Source organism: Miscanthus floridulus, chromosome 8, assembly GCF_019320115.1.
Source record: "Miscanthus floridulus cultivar M001 chromosome 8, ASM1932011v1, whole genome shotgun sequence".
In the NCBI taxonomy this organism is placed as follows: domain Eukaryota; kingdom Viridiplantae; phylum Streptophyta; class Magnoliopsida; order Poales; family Poaceae; genus Miscanthus; species Miscanthus floridulus.
In genome coordinates, this window is record NC_089587.1 from 49,501,625 (window position 1) to 49,524,012 (window position 22,388).

Genomic DNA, 22,388 nt, shown 5'->3' on the forward strand with positions numbered 1-22,388 from the left:
CTATAGGATACTGAAAGTGACGTCGTGTGACCAGTAGGCACGGAATAAAGTTCAATTTGCTTGTAAACACTATGGTTTGTGACAAATTTACTGAAAGACACCATACCCATTATAATAATATTTTCCAAGAGTTGATAGACAATGAATGACATTTTTGTCACTATCACTTTATTCTTCTTGCCTCCCCTTTCTCTTATTTCTTTGTTCCGGCTGCGCGCATTCTCCTTGTCACCCTTTGTGCCTTGCACCGCCCAAGCTCAACATGTCGTCCGAGCGAAGGGCAAATACCGGTGCCAACTCGCTGCGCTCACCTTACAGCCCTTCGTGCCTCACGCTGCCCACACTCGCTGCCGCCCAGGCCAAGGGCCAGCACCCGACTCACCACGCCCACTAGCCAACCCTTCGCGCCTCACGCCACTATAGTTGCAACCGCCCCTACATCAATTTCTAAGGCCGATTATAAATCCACCCATCACTAAAAATCGACTTCTATAGAGACATGATCAACAGATGGAGCACCCGCCTATGAAGATCGACTTCAGCCAATTTGTGGAAACAATAGGCGGTGTTAACTCTATATCTATAGGTAAATAAACTGAAGTTGTAGGTTTTACTAGAAATCCATTGCAATGCATGAGCAACCAGCCAGTAGACATAACCACCCACCATTCATGTACAACTGGAAATCCAATCTTTAATAAAAATCATTTGAATGCAGTTTTCAATGTATTGGATGCTTCACTTGTACAATCGCATTCACTAAGTTGTACATAAACGGTTGTACTCAATAAATCATTTCCTAAAAATGTACCCCGTCGTTTCTAAGCATATGACACCATTAATTGGTCTTTTGCTCAAACTTTGACCAATACAGTATATTTATTCAACTGCCAAGTTAAGTAAAATGAAAAAAAAACAACCAAATCTGTCATTAAAAGTACTTTCACGCAGAGCGTTCTGAAAAACTTGGTTTTTTTTAGCAAATGAAAACTTGGTTGTCGACTTGTCCACGGCACATGTGGAACTAGGCCCAGCAAGCGAAATATATTACTTAAGCCTTTGTTTAGTTTCTCCATCAAAATTTTTATCTTATCCCACCGAATATTTGGACACATACATAAATTATTAAATATAGACAAAAAAATAACTAATTGTACATATTGCGACTACTTTGCGAGACGAATCTTTTAAGCCTAATTAGTCCATAATTTGACAGTAACACATGTGCTAATGACAGATTAATTAGGCTTAATAAATTCGTCTCGTGGTTTACTGACGAATTCTATAATTTATTTTTTATTAGTATCCGAATACCCCATACAACGTCCCATGTAACATCTGATATAGCACCCCAAAACGTTACGTCTTACGTCTAGACCCTACCTAAGGGCTAGTAAGACTGTCTTCGATAAAAAACCTATATGGGCACCCAAATCCAAAATGGATAGCAGAGACCCAAAATTAGCCTCCAACAGAGTTTTTATGGGGGAGACCTATTTTAGGTTATCTGAGAGGCACAACTCAAATATGGACATCCTCTCTCCTGAAAACTCATTTATAAAAAAGATTTTCTTTTGAGTCTGGTTGTTGGAGAAGATGTCGAATAGTTATTGAACCTTTTGCATATAACGCTGCTCAAATGACGAATGAGTCTTAGGGCTTGTTTGGCACGGCTCCTCCGGAGGAGCCGGAGCCGTTTTGGAGGAGCCACAAATTGTGGCTCCTCTAAAACGGCTCCGGCTCCTCTGTTTTTTACTGAAAAACGGCTCCTCCAAAAAAACGTTTAGCAGGGCTCCTCTGGAGGAGCCAGAGCCGGAGCCGGAGCCGGAGAGGAGCCCTACCAAACAGGTCCTTATTTTAGGTGTTTTTTTTTTTTGAGATAGCTTAACCCAACAAAACAGCTTCAGTCTCATTATGAGCCAAACAGGTCCAAGAAGCCGGGCACCAGACGCGCCCATGGACCCCACCGGCAGCGACGGGGACTCCGCGGCGACGAGAGGGAGCGGAGGCGGAGGGGGAACGGGGGCCGGCCGGTGGGCGGTGGGCGCGGTGTGCGGGGGGCTGGTCTACTACCACTGCGCGGTGCGGCGAGCCAGCGCGGTGTCCCTCACCGCCGACGTGCTCCTCGTCCTCCTCTGCTCGCTCTCCATCCTCGGCCTCCTCTTCCGCCACCTCCACATCTCGTGAGCTCCCCTTTCTTTATCCTCCGCTTCCTTCTGCTAGTTCCGCGCTCCAATCGAAGCAATTATGTATTTCTTGTGTTGTTGGTTCAGCTTGGTCGCTGTTTATGAACTTATGACGATTGTTAGGTGTGGTGGTTTGTCCAGCAGGAATCTTTGATTTCTCGGCTCACAGTAGCAGGCTAGTAGTAGATGATTCTGGTAGTTGTAGCTTATGGCTAGTAGATGATGCAACAAAAGGGGAAAGGAGGTAGGCAAATAAAGAGGGGCTATTCAACTATATTTCCTCAATTTCAGGAATCATTTGGGAAAATGCTTATTGGTATGAAGTAGGCCAGACATGTCTATAACACCTGTGCCCTGTGCCCGATTTTCTTGGTGGTAGAACCGTAGAACTGAAATAATGCTGTATCGAATTTCTGTTTTGTTGGTAAGCTTAAAAGTAACAACTGATTTTGTTATGTGTAGAAACCTACAGCAGGTTGCTTGATTAGAGAATATACACTTGTACACAAACATAAAGCACATGAGAATAACTAAAAGAGCATGGGCTTTAGGCGCTTGGCTGGAGTTAGGTTGCTTGCATTTTCATATCCATCCTAGATAATAACCCATTCGGCCATTCCTTGGTGTGGCTGCACCACTTCTGAAGGATAGTACTATTGCTTCTGGATGCTTTGGGATTGCAAACTAATTTGAATAGAATTCATCAACTATCAATCACATCCATCGGCACTCATCTGATTCACCTTCTCAAGGGTTTTTTACCAACTCAACACTTCAAACTGATATCTATTTATTCCTGTTGCTAATGCAGCATTACTGACTGTTGGTTTCTCTTTCCCTACCAACACTACTACTACTTCGTGCTTTTACTGTATTCCCTGGGGAAAAAATGGTCACTAATCAGTAAGCTCCTGAAAATCTTCGAAGGCAGCTTATAGCTAGTGTGGAATAAAGGAACTCATAATTTTAGAGCTGCTCCCTCTGGCCCCTAGGAATTTATATCTGCTAGATGGCATGTAGCTTGGCCGCCTGTGCGGGCCTGGTGCAAGCGGTAGAGTCTTACCGCCGGTGACCGGAAGGTCCCGGGTTCGAGTCGCGGTCTCCTCGCATTGCACAAGCGAGGGTAACGCTTGCCACTGACACCCTTCCCCAGACCCCGCACAGAGCGGGAGCTCTCTGCACTGGGTACGCTCTTTAGATGGCATGTAGCTTGGCTAGGATTCTTGATTTCTTCGTCCACGTAGGAGTATGTTGGCTAGTGGGAGTATAAGCTGCTGGTGGCTAGTAGGCTGTTCAAAACTGGGGAAAGGATGAAAAGGGATAGGTAAGTAAATAGAGCAAATCAACTATGGTCTCCAATTATAATATTCTGGGGAAAAGTCCATAGGTATGAATATGAAATGCCCTATACGAGTGTAAGATACTTGCAACCGGTTTGCTTGTTGTATAAATTTGATCAAATATACCACTTTGCTTGTTGTATGGTAAACTTGGTGCTACCAACCGACTTTGCTGTCTAGAACCAACATCATCATACTTGTAATACAGAATGAACATGCTAGAGCACATTAAAAGTACTAAAAAGGGTTGATGTGAAACACACAAAATTGCAAAATAGAATGACTTAATCAGCCACCGCATTTCATTTATTTTCCTTGAGTTTTGAAACAAGAAAATTCCATAATCTCTTCATTGTGGGGATAATGCCAAAAATATCAGTGTATAAGGCAGCATTAGCTTGCTTACATTTTCATACCCTGGCAAGAATTTTACCAAATTCCTAGTATTGGAATACTTTTGCACCAGTTCTTAACTATTGTAAATAAATCAATTACAATATATTTGTTTTTTCACACCAGATTGATTAGAAAATTTGAATATGGCAACTACCCATCACTACCTGATCTGATTCACTTTCTTGGGGTGCTTCTTACCAACTAAAAATTGTGCTGAATACTAAGTTTAACTTGGATGTATTCCTGTTAAATTTAATACTGTATTACTGACGTTTGAAGTGTTGGTGCTTTCTTTCTGCTGGTACTAATTTCCTGCTTCTTAAGATTTATCCTCAAGTATACTAGTGAATAAAACAGTAGGCTTGTTTTCAAAAATAGGGCTATGCTGTACCATATTATATTGGATGGTATGTTATTGTTGTTTTCCTGAATAAAGTAGTTCTGATGTTGGCAACAATTGGCAACTGGCAAAGTCATTGGTCAATTAAACAATGACAGCCGCCATCATTTTAGTTAAACCTTTCTTACGAAATACCTGTGGTTTATGATTTATACAAATGGAAATTGGTATTGCAGTGCCTTATTTTGTCTTTAATGAATTTGCATGCAGGGTGCCTGTGGATCCTCTTGAATGGCAGACCTCTCAGGAGATGGCAAATAGCATAGTTGCATCCTTGGCCAACACGATAGGAGCTGCTGAATCTGTATTAAGAGTGGCTGCAACTGGACATGACAAGAAGCTGTTTTTCAAGGTAGGCTCTCAAAACTGACTTTATATGTTGTCCCTGAGGATTGAGACAAAAAAATGTTGAGGTTCTATTATATTTATGTGTTGCTAGCTCATGCTTGTTAAACCTACAACTTGTTGGCATTTGAAGGATTTTAGCTAGTGAGTTCGCATTTTTCCTGAGCTGTTGTGTGGCATGCAAATGGAGTAGAGAAAAGAAGCAAAGCTCTTCATGTCGTTTTTAGTGTGTGTGTGTGTGTGTGTGTGTTTCGGTTTGTGTGGTTTTGATTGATCTGCTAATTACCAACTTCATGTTCTCTGGCTTGCACTGATCCACAACCATTTTGTACAAAAAAAAATAAGCTTGGTCCTCCTTCGTGTCGTGCTTACTTATTGTGCCTTACACTGATCTACAACCTTGCAGGTGGTTTTTACATTGTATTTTCTAGCAGCTTTGGGAAGGGTGGTGTCAGGCGCTGCTGTTGCTTATGCTGGTAATAACACAGCAAACTAACCCTTCCCCTGCTGTCCTGCTCTCTGTTTGTTGTGTATATGCTTTGTTTAAAACTTTTTTTCTATATGAGAAATTAAGCTCTAATTAAGAATGATGGCTAATGATTCTCTGTTTTGTTGCTGTTCCTAGCCCTATGCATCTTCTGCCTCTACATGTTTGCACAAAGCACCGATCTGTTTGATCAGCTCCCTTCTTGGGTCCCTGTGGGAAGGGATTCTTTGGGCGGTACTCAGGATACCACGTGATTTTCCACATGTACATGGATTGTGGAGTTTTTCTTTTCTTCCACTTTCTGTATATGGTCCTTGCAGGCTAATAGCTTTTACTATAGCATCTATGGCTGCCCTACGGTATCACAACTGTATCCAGTGTTTAGCAATGGAGTAATGATCTTTGTATATATGACACGTTTGCAACTTACCAGATGCCAGTGATGCACCTTGTATGTTTTCGGAGCTCATTGCAGATCTCTCTGGCTTCACATGGTTGGTCGTGAGATGGTGTGGCCTGATGGTGTGTTTTGCCTGTAACGGTTATCACCTGTAGCTGAAACTGCAGTTGCAGAATACAGGATGGGCTATGAGATTGCGTTGTTCGTGTAATCTAATAAAGATCCGACTTTCACGCATTTCGAGGCGTTATCCTATTTGCTTGACAGATTTAAGACCAGCTGGGTAGGGTTCTAGCTCCTTCTAACAGCCTGTTCACTTGTTGGTTCAGTCAAGACTTATCAGTCAGTCAACAGTATTTTTTTTTCACAACATAATCTAGTACTAACCTGGTTTATCAGTCCAGAAATCAACCAGCGAATATGCCGTAAAATAACTTCAGCTCTAGTTCCTGCTTCTCTAGTCGAAGTTTAGCAAAATAGCTTTTGAGAGTATCCTTGACAGGAGCCGGTAGAAGGTTGTTTTTTATTATCATTTTTTCCAGGCTCCTAGTTTTAAAAGGGTTCTGACTCGGTGGTGGCTTCAGGAAAAGCTGTTTTTGGTATCCGTTTGTTAGGGCGTGCGTAATGGTACTAACTCTAAGCTAACTTCTCCAATACTGCTAATTTTTAGCATATAGCTTTAACCTAAATAGCTTCACATGACACTCGCACACAACTTTAAAATATGTGCAAGAGCTTAGCTCTTGATTAAGAGCTAGCTTTTATCTCTCTTCTATTAAAATATACGAAAAATACTTAGAGCTAGCTTAAAAACCAGTTGTTGGAGCTACCTTAAGGAGTCAGCTTTTTTTAGGCCTTCCCTGGGTCCATGTCGGCACGAAAGCTCCAAGTCACAGCAAACCGTACCCTCAGTGAGAAGCTCTTGCAGAAGAGCCTCTAGGTTCGTTTGACACAAACGCAAAGCAGCGAACTCGGATAGCATTGTGGCGAGGTCAAGCTGCTCAGGGCCACTACAGACAGAGAAATACATGGGTGTTGATTTTAAGAATAGAGATAGGGGACCAAGGATAGTGGTGGGATCGACGGAGAAGAAGATGGCAGTGTGTCTCGGTTGAAGAAATATTAGCTTCGATGATAGCTCTCTTACACTGGAACGTAAACTTTTTTTCTAAGGCTACTAGTGTTGTCTGCCTAGAAGCCTTACCAAAGGGGTCCAGTACTTTACTGGAGTTATGTTCCCAGTGTTATTTTGAAGCTTTTTTTAGGCTTTACCAAAGAGGTCTTTAATGGAGTCATGCTTCCATATGCCTTACCAAAGTGGTCCTTAGAGTTTAAATATGTGTGGTGTCAGTGGAATAACAGAGTGAGCTGTAAAGGTAGAAAAAAAAAGATCTATTTTTTGAGTGGTTTGGACTTTTTTCTGAGCAAGCACGGAGCCGTCGAGTGAGGATCAGCTGAGCGTGTTTTTCGTTGCTTGTGGTGGAAGTACTCTTTTAATTATTTGCTCTAGTTATTGCTTTAGGAATGTGATCGGGATTAAGCCACGTGGCAATAGGGGAGGGCTCTCATTCTTGTTCGCACCAATGGAGGACATGAATTCTGGGCAAACTATGTTACTTTGAAAGGAGGAAAGTTAGAAAGAGAAAAAGGATTCAGATAATGGTTTTATCTATAAAAATTTATGATGAGTCTTGGAAGGCTCATTTGTTAAAAATTATCTATGGGAAAACTAACTAAGTTGAAAGCAATTGCTTTGCCATATCTTTACTTTTGTTTGGTGCTTTTTGAAGGCAAGGATTAAGAGACCTAAATCCGTTGTGTCGATGGGTAAATTACTCATTTCCACTCACAATTCAAAGGATTTATGGGACAATCCGTACCCTCTACCGTGAGTATGTTATTATTGGCTAGCATATGATTGAGGTTTTTTCTTTGTATTTAACTAGTGGCATCTCCTATATCTAAGAAATTATTGAGTAATCTCTAACAAAATTCAAAAGAATGTAAATAACCGGTCAAAAAGGGCTTTGTTCAAACTACGTATAATATGGGTATCTTATTGTCCAACTAGCCATTTCTACCCCGCTTCCATTATGGGCTTTTCTGGAAGAGCTAGAGCTAGTTACTAATTGGTTTAAAAATTAGCTTAAATTAGCTATGGTTGGCTAGTTAGTTGGCTAACAACTAGCTGAAGACATAAAAAATTAGCCCTCATGTTTAGATGCACTGGGACTAATTTTAGCTAACTAGCAATTAGCGCCGGTATCAGACATGCTCTAATTTATAGAGTATCACTGTAACTTATACCAAAGAAATGAGCCTGAAATCTCTATGGAAATTTGTTGACAAAATATATGTAGCTAGGCCATGTTTAGATTGCAACTTTTTGCAACTCGATGAATAGTATCACTTTCGTCTTATTTGACAAATATTGTCCAATCGTGGACCAACTAGGCTCAAAAGATTTATCTCGTGATTTTCAACTAAACTGTGCAATTAGTTATTTTTTTTACCTACATTTAATGCTCTATGCAAGCGGCTAAAAATTGATATGATGAAGAGAGAGTGAAAAAACTTGGAATTTAGGGGTCATCTAAACAAGGCCCTAGTGACAGAATGAAATAGCAAAAGCCAACTGGAGAGCAAAGCAAACCAAAACCAGCAACCTGAAAACGGAGTTCCCAAAGCAAAGCCCCTACAAAACCTCGGTCGCTCCCCTCGGCCTTTGCCATCCTCGTTCCTATCGCCATCTTCTCCACCTGCTCGCCTCGCGCTCGCTGCTCCCCCCGCGCATCGTGCCGTCCGCGACCGCGCCGCGCCGATGGAGGCCGCCACCGTGCCCAGATCCGCCGCGGCCTGCCGCGCGGCGCCCCTGCTCCCGGCCGCCCGCGCCGCCGCGCGCCACCTGGCCCTGCCCCGGCGCGCGTTCTCCGCGTCCGTCGCGGCGGCACCGGCACCGGCGCGGGCGCCGCGCCGCCTCCTCGCCGCTCGCCGCGCTTCGGATGGCGACAGCGTGGAGACGGCGCCGGAGGCGGTCCCCATCGAGAAAAGTCGGCCCCTTTCCTCTCCTCATGCCTCCACCCGTCTCGTCTCGTCTGTGCATTCCTGCTGATTTGGTTTCTCTAAAGCTTTCGCGCTGCTTCATGGTTGTGTGCTGCAGGGTTCCCTCCCTTCCCGAGCGTCATGGACATCAACCAGATCCGTGAGATCCTCCCCCACAGGTGAGTGCCGGTCGCTTGCTTCCTTGCTCTTGGGATTGCTCAAACATGTTCGGCACTGTAATCGCACGACACAGCTCTTAGGCTGATGCAACACCTTGAAATAATTGAAACTTTGACCATACGTTGACCTACCAGAAGTGGTGGTCCATTCCTTTGCAAATATGAGCATACAGTGCTTTATCTCTGCTGCTGCGCACCTCTAGATCTCTGCAGTTGTAGTCTTGTAGAGGACTAGAGGCCCGTGTGCATATAGCATAATTCTACACATTTTTAAGAGGTATTTCAAGGTTTGGAGCTCAAGCATTGAGATAATGAGGATAGATTAGCGGTTTGGTCTCCTTGTGAGCTGATGTAGAGTCAGTTTGTTTCTAAACAATGGAAAGAAAGAATGAGAAAATGTGATGACAGGCAAGGTGGATAGTTGATGCAAACCTGAAATGTAGTGCAATTTCAGCCGATTGCTTACTGGAAAGTGCAAAGTAGAATTTTGGCACAAAACACCAAGGGGCAAGGGCTGCTGCAACTTCACTACTGTTAGCTCTGGAGGCTGCTGTAGTCGCCACAACTCCATCTCCATATCGACCCCTGATACATAGTACTTTAGCTGTATTTCTTTATGGATTCCAGACATTTGATCTGTGTTGTCGTACTATATGCAACTGTACCCTGGAATCTCATGCATATCTGCAACAAGTTTTACTTGCTACTGAAAAGGGTGTTGAAATGTTGAGTATCCAAAATGGAAATCGAGTACCATGGCCCTTTGATTTCATGACGTGTTGTGATTTAGAGATCTATAAGCATTATCATTGAAATAACTATGCACTTGTTTGGTGTGTATTGCTTTTGAACTATCTAATACCTATGCATGTGGGTATGCATGTTAGGTTCCCATTCCTTTTGGTTGATAGAGTAATTGAATACAAGGCTGGAGAATATGCGGTGGGGATCAAGAATGTTACGATAAATGATAACTTCTTCCCAGGACATTTTCCTGAACGCCCTATAATGCCTGGTGTCCTCATGGTCGAGGTATGCACCAATTCACTGTGTTGCTGATCATGTTTACGGTCTGGATCTTACTGATAATTGATATAATTTAATTCTCCTTACAACATCACCAGAGGGGATAACCAATTCTCGGTCCACTGAAGGATGGTTGTAATATTTCATCCTGAGATTATGTCCACCATGACTTCATATGATGTTGGGATGGCCATGATCATAATTTGCCCTTTTTTTCTTCTTTTTTCTACAGTCTTTTAGAAGTTGCATAAATAAACAATAATTTTAAGTTATGCAATTTTTTCATATGAGTAGGCTTTATGTCGAGTTCAATGGAAGTTTTTGTTTGTCTCAGTTATTATATGCACATAGTACACTGCCATATGGCACATATATCTCCATTAATAGTATGTCTCTTTTTTTCTTTTAGCCTTTTCTTCTTTGTCATTCTGCTGATAGGAATTGATTTCGTCATGAGTTTTCTGACATAAACTGACTACTGTGAGCCATAGCTACCCAAATATGGACATGTAGCAGTTGATAGGTTCAGCAGTGTAAACTTTCATTCTGGCCACACCATTTGATCTATACTACTGTTTTCTACTATGTAATGTGGCCTGAATCAGAATATTCTAGTAGATTACCCAAACCAGCTGATATGCTTATAGTCGCCTGCATTAACATGTAGTTTGTATCTTGTTGACCGCATGCCTGCATTCAGTAACTCACATTAGAAACTATTTGTACCTTTATCCACAGGCTATGGCCCAGGTTGGGGGTCTGGTGATGCTGCAACCTGAAGTTGGTGGATCTCGAGACAACTTCTTTTTCGCTGGGATTGACAAAGTTAGGTTCAGGAAGCCAGTGATTGCTGGGGATACATTGATCATGAGGATGACACTGACAAAGTATCAGAAGAGGTTTGGACTCGCAAAGATGGAAGGAAAAGCTTATGTTGGTGGTGACCTAGTTTGTGAAGGGGAGTTCCTGCTGGTCAGCGCAACTGAGTAGTGCAAAGATACTTCATGGTTCTCTGGGAAGAATCATTGGTTAGAGTCAGATCTGGTTGGCACTTTGAAATAATCGAGTTTTGAGCTAATTATACAACCGGCAGTTGAGGCAATCCTTTACCTGTTGTTAAGCATGTCGTTAAGTCCATGTGGTGATTTTTATCGCCTGCCAGGGCTGAATCCAGCCCTGTTACTGTTGTAATAGAGAATTACAATATCTTGGGGTAGTTGTTTGATGGAATAAACGATATTGATTTTGTAGTTGCATTTTCTTCCCAGAACCTTATGATATACCAGTTGATTGAAATTGTTTTCGCGGTTCCTTGCATTTTCTTTGTTCGTTCATAGCACATCATTTCTATTGAAGACATGACGAGTTTGTATGACTTGGTGCAGCCGTGTAAAAAGATATGACTGCATCTGCATGTAGTCCTGGTCATGCATTCATGGTTTAGTTAGCCATCCTTTGTGCAGCTTTCAGAAATAATCTCCGGTGAAGATTGACAAATGAAGTGTTTTTTCTTTTGACTGAGTAGCGTAGCACGGGAAGGCTATTTTTTTTTCCTAAAAAAAACTATGACATGTGACCAAAATAATACGCTCAAGTGCAGAATCATCACTACTAGTGATTTTCTATGTTGTCCTTAGCAGCCCTTCAACTAACTGAAACATACCTATGACAACCACAGCATAAACAGCCTCTTTCTTTTTTTCCTTATCACAGACAATGACAGAGAAGAAAGGCTAAAAATAAAAGCGACGAAGGTATGACCAACCAAAGGCAAGTATCACAGGCTCACAACAGGCAAAAAAAAAGTCAACTACAAACTGGTCAACATCACAAAATCGTTAAATTTGCAAGGCACTAATCCAGATCCAAGTCGTTTGGGTTTACTGGTCAACTCTTGCCCGGTAGCTATTAAGTTGGCCCAAACGCCTCATTATATACCCAAATCATAGGTTACGAGAATGGCAGCTTGAGCTTGTCCAAGTCGTTTTGAGTTGTTAGTGTTTGGACTTCTTGGGGGCATGGCTAATCTTGTGGCCGTGAACATAAAGAGGAAGGATGCTGAGGTGGCCAGCCATGGATTCTCCCTGTTCCTTGATCCCAAGAGGATCAAACTGCAGGTATGGCATATGGAACAGTTTGGGGGTGTGATTTTCTTTTCGTTGGTGAATTGAACTGTTTCTTGCGAAATTCTTTGGAAAAAAAAATCTTATGAACGGCTCTGCATGCCATGGGATGGCGTTGATACTCTGTACTATATGCAGTATGCTAGTTGAGCAAGACGTTCACAGTCTGATTACAGAGACACGCTTTCATATAGTAGGGTATACAAAAGGCATATAACAATCTAAACAAGCTCCTTATTTTGTCTTTGGATTCCATATTCCTGCATCTATGTACAAGTACAACGCTTTAGCACGTTCGCATGCGGTTTCAGGATCCATATGGAATGTCATCCACATGGCAAGATACCGAATTCAGTTAAGAATTCTCATTGTTGTGCTGTCAGACGGCGGATCATGATGACAGCAACATTGTGCACCTTAAACACTCAGATCACTTGCTTACGGTTTCATGTTTACGACCCTTGCTTGGTGTCATCAGGATGAGGCAGAGATCCCGGAGATGATGGAAGAAGAGGAACCACTGGCAGATGCAGACGCCGGTGCAGCACCAGTTGTTGTGCAGGTGCAGCCAACCATGTTGATGCCGCCCTCACCGTCACCACTGCAGCCAACTCAGGGCCAAGAGGCTGCTGTCCTCCATGACAGCACCGTGAGCACTGAATCAGGGAGCAGATCTTCAGAACCAGCATTGGCCTCCGAACAGGCGGCGCCCATGGCCATGGACATCGAGGAGGATAGCTGGCAATGCCAACCGCCGCCGCCGCCGCAGCCACAGCCAGGCCAGCACCCTCACTTTTGGTCAGGTTAGTAAAGCCATTTTGACATTCAAGCATTTGACTGAATAATATGAGCTCATGCTCTTGCCCTTTCAGTGTCAAAAACTGGAAATGGTTTGTCAGGTGAAAGATTATGGTAACTGATGTTATCCTATCTCAAACTGCAGGTTTCTTCTGATGACTAGAACTCCTGAAGTGCTGTGCCACTGTTTCCATTCAGTCTCTTGTCACCTGCTAGTTCTGTACATGTTGGATTGAATGTGCGGTTGCTATAATGTGTAGCTTCCTGCAATTGGTGCTGTTGCAGTAGTCTCCAGTTCTTTGGACATGTAGGCATGTAGCTTCTCTGTCAAGGTATACTGATGTAGTAAGCATATGATGGTTTGAGTAGTTTTAACTGAACCAGGACCTTCTAAAGTTATTCTGTACATGATTTTGCATGGAAACATCAAAGCAGAATTTTGTTCAGCAAACGTTTGTTTTGTTTCTGCGTGCGCTTTCCGTTTCGTTTCCCGGCCCAAGATCCTAGAGATCGTTGATTGCAAACGTATCCCGTCACTGCCCCGAAAGACGTACGTTCACTGCAACAACTGCAGATCCACGATTGTGCTGCCTGCCGTCAGGTCGCTGCCCAAGGATCTGCAGGGTACTTTCTGTGTTGCCAAGCATCTGCATGTACTTTCCACTTCCATTCTACTTACCACGTATGTAAAACAGGTTCGTATATGCAGAATCGCCCATACATAATCACTTACACTATTTAGGAGCACAGCCCATTTTTTCTGATCTCAACTTCTTTTCTTTAGGTTATTTGGTGCATTTTCCTTTCGGTACTAAATCTACTCAATTTACATAATTTTTTTCCCTTCATGTCTTTACCATTGTTTTTGTCACTGGCATGATATGTTTGGGTTATTATTACAGTGCACACATCAAGAGTCTGTAAAGGGGATCCAGTAATCGCCAACTCGCCCTTCCTCGCCATGTAAATGTAATGGATCAATAGAGATCTGATATCAGTACTTCAGTGTTGAACTTATCACCTTCTGCTTATTATTAGTGGGAAGCCACTTGTTGACTTTATAGTGTTTAGTGTCACAACTACATAGTTGTGCTTTTCATGGGTGCAGCATTCATTGATTGATTTGCAGTGAGCTAGTTCTCAATGCATGATCGTTCATCCCATGAGGATCAAGCTATAGGTAATGCAGATGGCAAGTGATGCCCTCCTAATTGTAAAATCAAGGGTTACTACAGGAGCAGCATGTGGATTGTGGAACAGGTAAGAGTCATAGAAAATTCCCCTTGATTTGAATATATGTGTTTTGGAGTGTGATTCCATTCTGCTCTTGCCTTGCTGTCACCAGGATAACAAGATTCTAGAGATGACGAAAGAAGAGAAGACACTAGCAAGTAGCAATGTGCATCCAGCAATGTTCATGCTCACAGAGGTTCTGGGATTGGGCCCATTTCACCGAAATTCGTCCATTTCGGTCTGGCCCGAGATAAAAGTAAATCGGTCCAAATATTTCGGCCTCATTCAAACATGCAACCCATTTTATGCTCCAGTAAAGAGCCCACCAACATTCTCCATCAAATCAATACAACGCTGAAAACCTACACGATCCCTATCCAGCGTCCGCTTTGTTGCGAGCCGCCGTCAAAAGAAAAAAAATCCGCGTCGTCGTTCCCGCCACCACCTCGAGAGCTGCGTGGTGCTTCCCGACGTCTGAGCTCGCGCCTTGGATGCTCCTCGACGCCGCCCCCGTGTCATGGACGCTCCTCGAGGCTCCATCACTGCCTCTGCCGCATCGTCGCTGCCATCTGCCCAACCTGCTGCCACCACTTCGTCGTCGCCGCCCTCCCCGTCTCCTGTGCATTCTGCACCAGCACCGTATGCACCCTCTCCATGCCCACTACCACGTTCGACTGTTTGGAGAAATTTTGTTCAAATTTGCTCAAATTCCATTCAAATTTTTAATGGATACCGGTCCGAATTTTCCTAAATTCGTGGGTAGTTCGGTGGACTCTGATTTTTTTTTTTCAGAAAAGAATCCCAGAACCTTCATAGACTTCGAAAAGGCGTATGATAGGGTGAGATGGGATTTTTTAGAAGAAACAATGAAAGGGAAGAACTTTCTTGATCAATGGATAAATTGGGTTATGCAAACTATTAGAGGGGGGCAAGTTTGCATTAATATGAATGGGACAAGGGTCCATACTTTAGGACTACGAGGGGGCTTAGGCAAGGGGATCCACTGTCCCCTCTCCTCTTTAACTTAGTGGCTGATGCCCTAAGTGCTATGATGGACAAAGCGGTTGAGAGGGATCTTATTGTGGGCGTCTTAGACAAACTAATTGATAAGGGTGTCTCTCACATACAATACGCCGATGACACTGTTTTAATGACAGATGGGTCTGATAAGTCAATCATAAACTTGAAAATCCTATTATATTGCTTTGAGTGGCTGTCTGGGCTAAAAATTAACTATCACAAGAGTGAAGTGATATTCTTTGGCTTTACACAGGCTGAAAAAGAAAGAAAAGCCAACATGATAAACTGCAAGCTAGGGGAACTTCCAGTCAAATACCTAGGTATCCCTGTGTCTGATAGGATGTTAGGCATTGGGGCCTTCCAGGGTTTGTCTTGTAGGATGATGAAAAGACTTGACCCATGGAAGGGCAAGTTTATGTCCTCTGGGGGGAAATTAATTCTAACTAACTCTTGCCTAACAAATCTCCCTATGTACACTATGGGTTTTTATATGCTACCTAAGGGATCACATGCTAAGATGGACTTTATTAGATCTAAATTCTTTTGGCAAGGTGCTGGGGACACTTTCAAATACCATATGGCCAAATGGATTTCTATGTGCAAACCCAAGATCCATGGAGGGTTGGGGATTATTAATACTTAATGAATCAATGCCTAATTACCAAATGGATTTGGAAAATTGAAAAAGGATCGAATGAGTTGTGGTATAGAATTCTGAAAGCCAAATATCTGAAAAAGGTGGTTTCTACATCTCAACTAGTGTGGGCTCTTCTCAGTTTTGGAGGAGTTTACACAAGGTTAAGCATCTCTTTAAGTGGGGAGCTGAGTATAATGTGCATAAGGGTGATAGGGTAAGTTTTGGCATGATTCGTGGACTGGGGGGGTACCCTTGAAATTACAGTTTAGTAATATTTTTGCAATCTGTCAGAACCCTGAAGCTGTTGTGAGCAAAAACTGGAACAATGGGGAATGGGATATTCCTTTAAGAAGATGTTTAATAGGTGAGTCTCTTCGTGAATGGGGGGAATTACATGAGTTGCTTCAAAGGGTTCAGGTAGATGGTCAGGGAGAAGATCAAGTTTTTTGGGCTCTAGAGAAATCTCGGGTTTATTCAACTGAGTCTCTGTACAATTGTCTTACCCATGGGGGGGTCAATGACAAAATAAATGATCTTATTTGGAAAAGCAAAATCCCTCTAAAGGTTAAGGTTTTTCTATGGCAAGTCTTTCACAAAAAATTACAGACTGCCTTAGCTTTGTCAAGGAGAGGTTGGCATGGTAGCCCGCTGTGCAGTGTCTGCAACTTGGTTGAAACTGTTGATCATATTCTGTTTGGTTGTGTTTTTTCTCAGTACATTTGGTGCTGTATTAGAGACGCCTTTAACCTTCAGAGCTTCCAAACTTCTGTTAATGAGCTGTTGGCTCAGTGGCTGACAAGGCGGCTGGGGGTGCCTAAAAGGATTTTGTTTGTTTTCTTTGCTGGATTAGCTTGGTCAATTTAGAGGAATAGAAATAAAATGGCTATTGAGAAGCGCTTCCCTATTAATCCAGATGCTGTAATTCATGATGCAATCAATTCTCTGCAGGATGTGGTGCAGTTTACACAAGGAGAGCGACGCTGCCAAGCTGAAGGAGTTGGCTCAAGGCTTGTCGGACTGGATGCATAAGAAGCCTCATTTTACCGGCCCCTTGCTCGGACATTGTTACTCTTTAGTGCCTAGAGTTTCTGTTAGATGTTCGATCTTTTTTCTTTCTGCTCTGCTGTTGAGTTGCTGTGACCTTCCAAGGTGGGAGTTTTTCTTTGAGTAATTTTCAAACTGGAAACCCCAGTATGTAATGAACGTGGTTATTGGCTTTCTTAAAAGCCGAGGTAATCTCCTTTCAAAAGAAAAAAAAAAACAGTCACACTACTGCTACAAACCCAGGGTCAAGAGGCTGCAGGCCATGGTGGCACAGTGGGCACTGGGCACTGCCCCGCTGCTAGCAAATTTTCAGAATAACCATTGGGTGCAGAGGCAGAGCAGGCGTCGCCAATAGGCTTCAAAGGCACGCAAGGAATAGATGCAGGCACGCAAGGAATAGATGCTGCAGTAGTTTGCTTGCGCCCGGACAGGGATTCAGGGAATACGTGCATAGCATTCAATATGGGGATGATCTGTTCCTTTGCGAGCACAAGGAAAGAAGGTAAGACTAAAGGAACTATTGTAAAGTAAATGAAATGAACAATGATTTAGAACTGTCTGTTTCATTGATCTCTTAAGATTATATACAAATGAAAGATCACGTTGTACGGACGTCGTACGGACGTCGTGCGGATGTGACTATTCGGGAAAGGTAACTGTTCACTAGAACAGTCTACTACCGAAGGGACATGCCCCTTCGTAGTGCTACGGTTAACTACTAATCTAATCTCTAATCCTAACTGCTTGTACAAACGGATGAGATCATCTATAGACGGACGCCTGTTGGTGTACTAGCGTCATTTCACAACACTCTCCCTTGATCGAATCTTCTTTGAGATCAATGCAGTTGTATGATTGGATTCCTTGAAAAACCCTATGAGAAAAACTGAGAAATACGTATATATAGATATGTTATAAAAAACTCATTTAAACCTTATAGGAAAATAAGGAGAAAATAACATATATGAGTGTGATTTAAATAAATCATTATGTCATTGGTATCTCATTAAAAACCCCAGTGGGGAAAAATATTGGAGATACGACATATAGTTCACTTCCTCAAAAACCATTTTAGAAAAAATATGAGGAGCAATATAAAGCGATATATCGCTAAAACTCCTGTAAAAACCCAGTGAAAAAATTAGGAGAAAATATGACGACATATTATTGGTATTGCCTCTTGGATAACTCACATGAAAAACCTTTTCAGGGAAAAACCATGGATGAGTTGTGAGGGCAATATGTGCCTTTGATATTTCCCATAAAAACCACGGTGGAGAAAATAGAAAATATGACACATGCTTATGTTAATATTACCTCATTAAAAACTTTAACAAGAAACCTTGTAAGTAAAACTTGTGAAAGAAAATAGTATAATATGATGCTGGTACATGTCAATATTTAGGAGATATCTCCTCTGATTCTAGCAAATCTCGAAGTCGCCGCATACCAATTCTATGTACTAATTTTTGAAACACAGAAGTTGGTAAGGACTTAGTAAATAGGTCAGCGAGCTTATCACATGACTTGATTTGTAAGATGTTTATTTCTCCGTTTTCTTGTAATTCATGGGGATAAAACAGTTTAGAAATAATATGCTTAGTGATATTGCTCTTTATGTAACATGTTTGCATTTGTGTAACACAAGCGGAATAGTTGTACCTGTTTAGGATCTTGGTTTATTCTTTATGTAACATGTTTGCATAGGTGATTCAATTGAACCAATACCACATGACTGTTGTATGTGGTTAATCATTCTACGAAGCCATATACATTCTCGTGATGCCTCATATAGAGCAATAATTTCAGAATGATTAGTAGAAGTCGTTGTCAGAGTCTGCTTAGAAGACTTCCATGAAATAGTTGTACCTCCATGTAGGAATACAAATCCTGTATGGGATTTTTCATTATGAGGATCAGATAAGTAACCTGCATCAGTATAACCAATCATACTGGGATCATGATTTTTCTTGAAGAATAAACCAAGATCCTTTGTGCCATTAAGGTATCTAAGGATACACTTCGCTCCCGTCCAATGATGGTGAGTTGGGTCCGCACTATGCCTAGCCAGTAAGTTAACTGCAAATGCAATATCAGGCCTCGTGCAATTTGCAAGATACATAAGTGCGCCAATGACACTGAGATATGGGATTTCTAGTCCCAACATCTTTTCCATAATATCCCGTGGTCTAAATGGATCTTTCCCTATTTCTAAGGAACGAACAACCATCAGAGTTTTATTAGGTTATGATTTATCCATATTGAATTTCTTCAATATTTTCTAGATATAGGCTGATTGATGCACTAAAATCACTGAAGGACGGTGCTCAAGTTGTAAGCCTAGGCAATACTTGGTCTTACCCAAATTCTTCATCTCGAATTCCGTCTTTAGATGTTTGCATGCTTCTTCTATATCCTTTGGACCGCCAATGATATTTAAATCATCAATATACACGTATATAATACAAAATCTCATTCAATATTTCTTAATGAAAACACATGGACAATCATCATTGTTAGTGTATCCTTTCTTTAGAAGGAATTCACTCAGTCGGTTGTACCACATTCGTCCTGACTGCTTCAAGCCATATAATAACTTTTGTAGTTTTACACAATACATGTTGTAATTTGTGTTTGGATTCAGAATTTGGATTCCATCGAGAACCTTCATGTATATGTCCGAATCAAGTGACCCATATAGATATGCTGTCACCACATCCATCAACTGCATAGATAGATAATTTTGAACTGTTAATGATATTAAGTATCGGAAAGTAATTCCACTCATTACTGGAGAATATGTTTCATTGTAATCAATGTTGGGTCTCTGCATGAACACTTGTGCTACTAACCTTGCTTTATATCTCACCACCTCATTGTTCTCATTCTGTTTCCAGACGAAAACCCATTTAAAGCCTGCAGGAAAGACTTTAGAAGGTGTAGGTATTGCAGATGTGAATACCCCTCTTCTAGTGAGCGAGGCTATCTCAGCTTGAATTGCTTCTTTCCATTGAGCCCAGTCCGAGCGCTTTTTGCACTCTGCCATGGTCTTAGGATCTGGATCATTGAGAAAGATTTCTGCAATTGCTGCGGAGAAGTACATGTCGACAACAGTAGTCTTACGATCGTATGATTCTCTAGAATCTATGTAATTGATGGAAATTTCTTTCACCCCATTATTTGACTCAATATTTCCCAAAACTATGGAGTCAGGGTGTTCTGATATTCTAGGATCAGAATTTGGATGCACCGTTGATTCGGGTTGTGGATTTGGTCCTGGTGTTGGACTTTTATCCACTATTGGGTGTCTACCAACTTGAGGTTGGCTTGAATTTACTAATTTGGAGGATTTAGCCCTCGATATCCTCGAACGCTTACTTGTAGCATTATCCTTAGGAGCAGCCGTACTTCTCCCCCTCTTCTTTGGAAGTAGGAGTTGAATGGTTTTTATTGGTACCTTCATTCTTTTAGGCGCATTGCGAGTAGGATAAAAGGATTTAGTGACACCCTTATAATCAGTAAATGCTTCTGGCAGGTTATTTACAATATGTTGCAAGTTTATAATTTTATAAACTTGTTGTTCAGTCTCTAGAGTACGTGGATCTGAGGGGGGAATGCCTTGGACATTCTAGATGATTTCCTAGCATTCGTTTTGGTGCTTGAAGTCTCCCCCTAATGCCGGGAAATGGTCCTCATTAAATATGCAGATAGCGTATCGGGCCATGAATAAGTCCCCTGTAAGAGGCGCAAGGTATTTGATAATTGATGGAGATTGATATCCCACATAGATACTAAGTTTCCTATGTGGGCCCATAGAGGTATGCTTAGGCAGTGAGATCGGTACATATATAGCGCAACCGAATTTTCGCAGATGAGAAATATTTGGCATATTCCCACGTACTAATTGGAATGGGAAGACTACGTGATATGCAGTTGGTCGCAATTGAATTAAGTCAACAGCGTGTAAGACTGCATGACCCCAACATGAAGTTGGTAGGTTGGAATTTTGTAATAATGGTCTTGCAATGAGTTTAATTCTCTTAATAAGAGATTCTTCTAAACCATTTTGTGTATGGACATATGGGACAGAGTGCGGAACTTGAATTCCCAAAGCCATACAATAATCGTTGAAAGCCTTTGAGAAAAATTCAACAGCATTGTCCATTCGAATTGATTGAATTTGATGTTCAGGATTATGTCCTCTAAGTCTAATAACTTGAGCAATTATTTTTGCAAATGCATGATTACGTGTGGACAAAAGACACACATGAGACCATCTAGTAGATGTATCTATTAGAACCATGAAGTACCTGAATGGTCTAGACGGTGGTTGTATGGGGCCACAAATATCTCCTTGAATGCGTTCAAGAAATTTTAGTGGCTCATTTTAGATCTTAATGGGCGATGGTCGTACGATCAATTTCCCTGTAGCGCATGAAGTGCACATAAAATATGAAGATTTAGAGAATTTAGCAGTATTTAACTCATGACTAGTAGAATTGCTGATAATTCTTCACATCATCCCTATACCAGGATGGCCAAGGCGTTCATGCCAAGTTTTGAATGCGTCAACATTCTAAAAAATAACCTTGTACGCAACATGCGGTACGGGTTTGATGTATGTGTAGTACAATCCAGACATAAAAGAGGGAATTTTCTCAACAATTTGTTTGCCATATCCGCTATTTTTAGTAACAAGGAGAATTTCCTCATTATTGTCATCACGGGTTTTTATATGGAAACCATTTTGATGGATATCTCTATAACTTAACAAGGTACGCTTTGAATCGGGATACAATAATGCATCCTCAATTGTAATTTGGGTACCCATGGGCGGTACAATAGTGGCACGACTAGAGCCAACTATTGTAGCATCGTGCCCGGTGATTATCAAAACATTTCCTTATCTTTTTGTAAGAGTTTGGAAATACTTTGTTTCTCTAAGTATAGAATTAGTGGTACCACTGTCCACTAGGCATAATTCCTCCTCCATCAGATTGACCCTCGTAGAAACTATATATAAATAAAGAATTTGATATGAAACTCTTTGATGATATATAGAATACATATTTTATTTATTGAATATCAAATGTGTACAATACATCAAATGTGTACAATACATTTATTGGGTATTCAAACTAAATAGTGATGACATTATTAAATATTTACAACATATAGGACATAAATTATTTTAACTATTATAATCACTAGGACATAAAGACATGAGAATTTAAGGGATTGGGAGCCTATTCAAAGTCTCCAAATATGTCGTTGGATGCATATTCCACGATCATATTCCCCGTATCAGCAAGATCCAAACCTCCTCGTATGTTGTTGTTGCTTGGTTCCATTGGAACTTGTTGTGAACAACCAGCCTCATTCCTAGTGGTGTCAGGTCGAATATTGAAGTGGGCTTCATACTTTTGTCCGGGTGCAGTACGTCCACGACCCACAGACTTTAAGTAGAGATCAACAAGATGACTTGGGGTACGGCATTTCTTTGTAGTATGGTTATAACAACCTAAAAGGTCCTAATGGCTAGAGGGGGGTGACTAGCCTAATAAAATTTCTACAACGACACTTAACAAAGTAGTTAGACAATTATGAGGCGAAGCAAGTGTTGCGCTAGCCTACTCAAAATGCAAGCCACCTACCACAATTCTAGTTTAGATAGTATCTATTCAGATAATAGCTATGACACTACTCTATGTTAGTGTGCTCTCAAATGCTAA

The 22,388-nt window shown here is 41.6% G+C and overlaps 3 protein-coding genes across 3 annotated transcripts; all 3 read left to right on the forward strand.

Moving 5' to 3' along the window:
- The first annotated feature begins 1,933 nt into the window (after window positions 1-1,933).
- Window positions 1,934-5,776, forward strand: LOC136471937 (reticulon-like protein B23). The gene is made up of 4 exons (XM_066469686.1): window positions 1,934-2,183; window positions 4,533-4,674; window positions 5,074-5,143; window positions 5,293-5,776. Exons 1-4 carry the CDS (start codon window positions 1,957-1,959, stop codon window positions 5,406-5,408), a joined length of 555 nt encoding a protein of 184 aa, XP_066325783.1. The 5' UTR covers window positions 1,934-1,956; the 3' UTR covers window positions 5,409-5,776.
- A 2,480-nt stretch (window positions 5,777-8,256) lies between these two features.
- LOC136471938 (uncharacterized) lies at window positions 8,257-11,103 on the forward strand. Its single transcript, XM_066469687.1, has 4 exons — window positions 8,257-8,604; window positions 8,715-8,775; window positions 9,663-9,807; window positions 10,540-11,103. Exons 1-4 carry the CDS (start codon window positions 8,376-8,378, stop codon window positions 10,789-10,791), a joined length of 687 nt encoding a protein of 228 aa, XP_066325784.1. The 5' UTR covers window positions 8,257-8,375; the 3' UTR covers window positions 10,792-11,103.
- A 716-nt stretch (window positions 11,104-11,819) lies between these two features.
- On the forward strand, window positions 11,820-12,878 carry LOC136469025 (uncharacterized). Its single transcript, XM_066467376.1, has 4 exons — window positions 11,820-11,918; window positions 12,403-12,727; window positions 12,797-12,823; window positions 12,868-12,878. Exons 1-4 carry the CDS (start codon window positions 11,820-11,822, stop codon window positions 12,876-12,878), a joined length of 462 nt encoding a protein of 153 aa, XP_066323473.1.
- The last annotated feature ends 9,510 nt before the right edge of the window (window positions 12,879-22,388 follow it).

Bases quoted from the DNA above. Each gene is read 5' to 3' on its own strand.
- LOC136471937 (XM_066469686.1), top strand. From the start codon at position 1,957: ATGGACCCCACCGGCAGCGACGGGGACTCCGCGGCGACGAGAGGGAGC. The intron at 2,184-4,532 runs GTGAGCTCCCCT...ATTTGCATGCAG, and splicing joins TTCCGCCACCTCCACATCTC to GGTGCCTGTGGATCCTCTTG. The intron at 4,675-5,073 runs GTAGGCTCTCAA...ACAACCTTGCAG, and splicing joins ACAAGAAGCTGTTTTTCAAG to GTGGTTTTTACATTGTATTT.
- LOC136471938 (XM_066469687.1), top strand. From the start codon at position 8,376: ATGGAGGCCGCCACCGTGCCCAGATCCGCCGCGGCCTGCCGCGCGGCG. The intron at 8,605-8,714 runs GTCGGCCCCTTT...TGTGTGCTGCAG, and splicing joins GGCGGTCCCCATCGAGAAAA to GGTTCCCTCCCTTCCCGAGC. The intron at 9,808-10,539 runs GTATGCACCAAT...CTTTATCCACAG, and splicing joins CTGGTGTCCTCATGGTCGAG to GCTATGGCCCAGGTTGGGGG.
- LOC136469025 (XM_066467376.1), top strand. From the start codon at position 11,820: ATGGCTAATCTTGTGGCCGTGAACATAAAGAGGAAGGATGCTGAGGTG. The intron at 11,919-12,402 runs GTATGGCATATG...TGGTGTCATCAG, and splicing joins CCAAGAGGATCAAACTGCAG to GATGAGGCAGAGATCCCGGA. The intron at 12,728-12,796 runs GTTAGTAAAGCC...TTGCCCTTTCAG, and splicing joins GCACCCTCACTTTTGGTCAG to TGTCAAAAACTGGAAATGGT.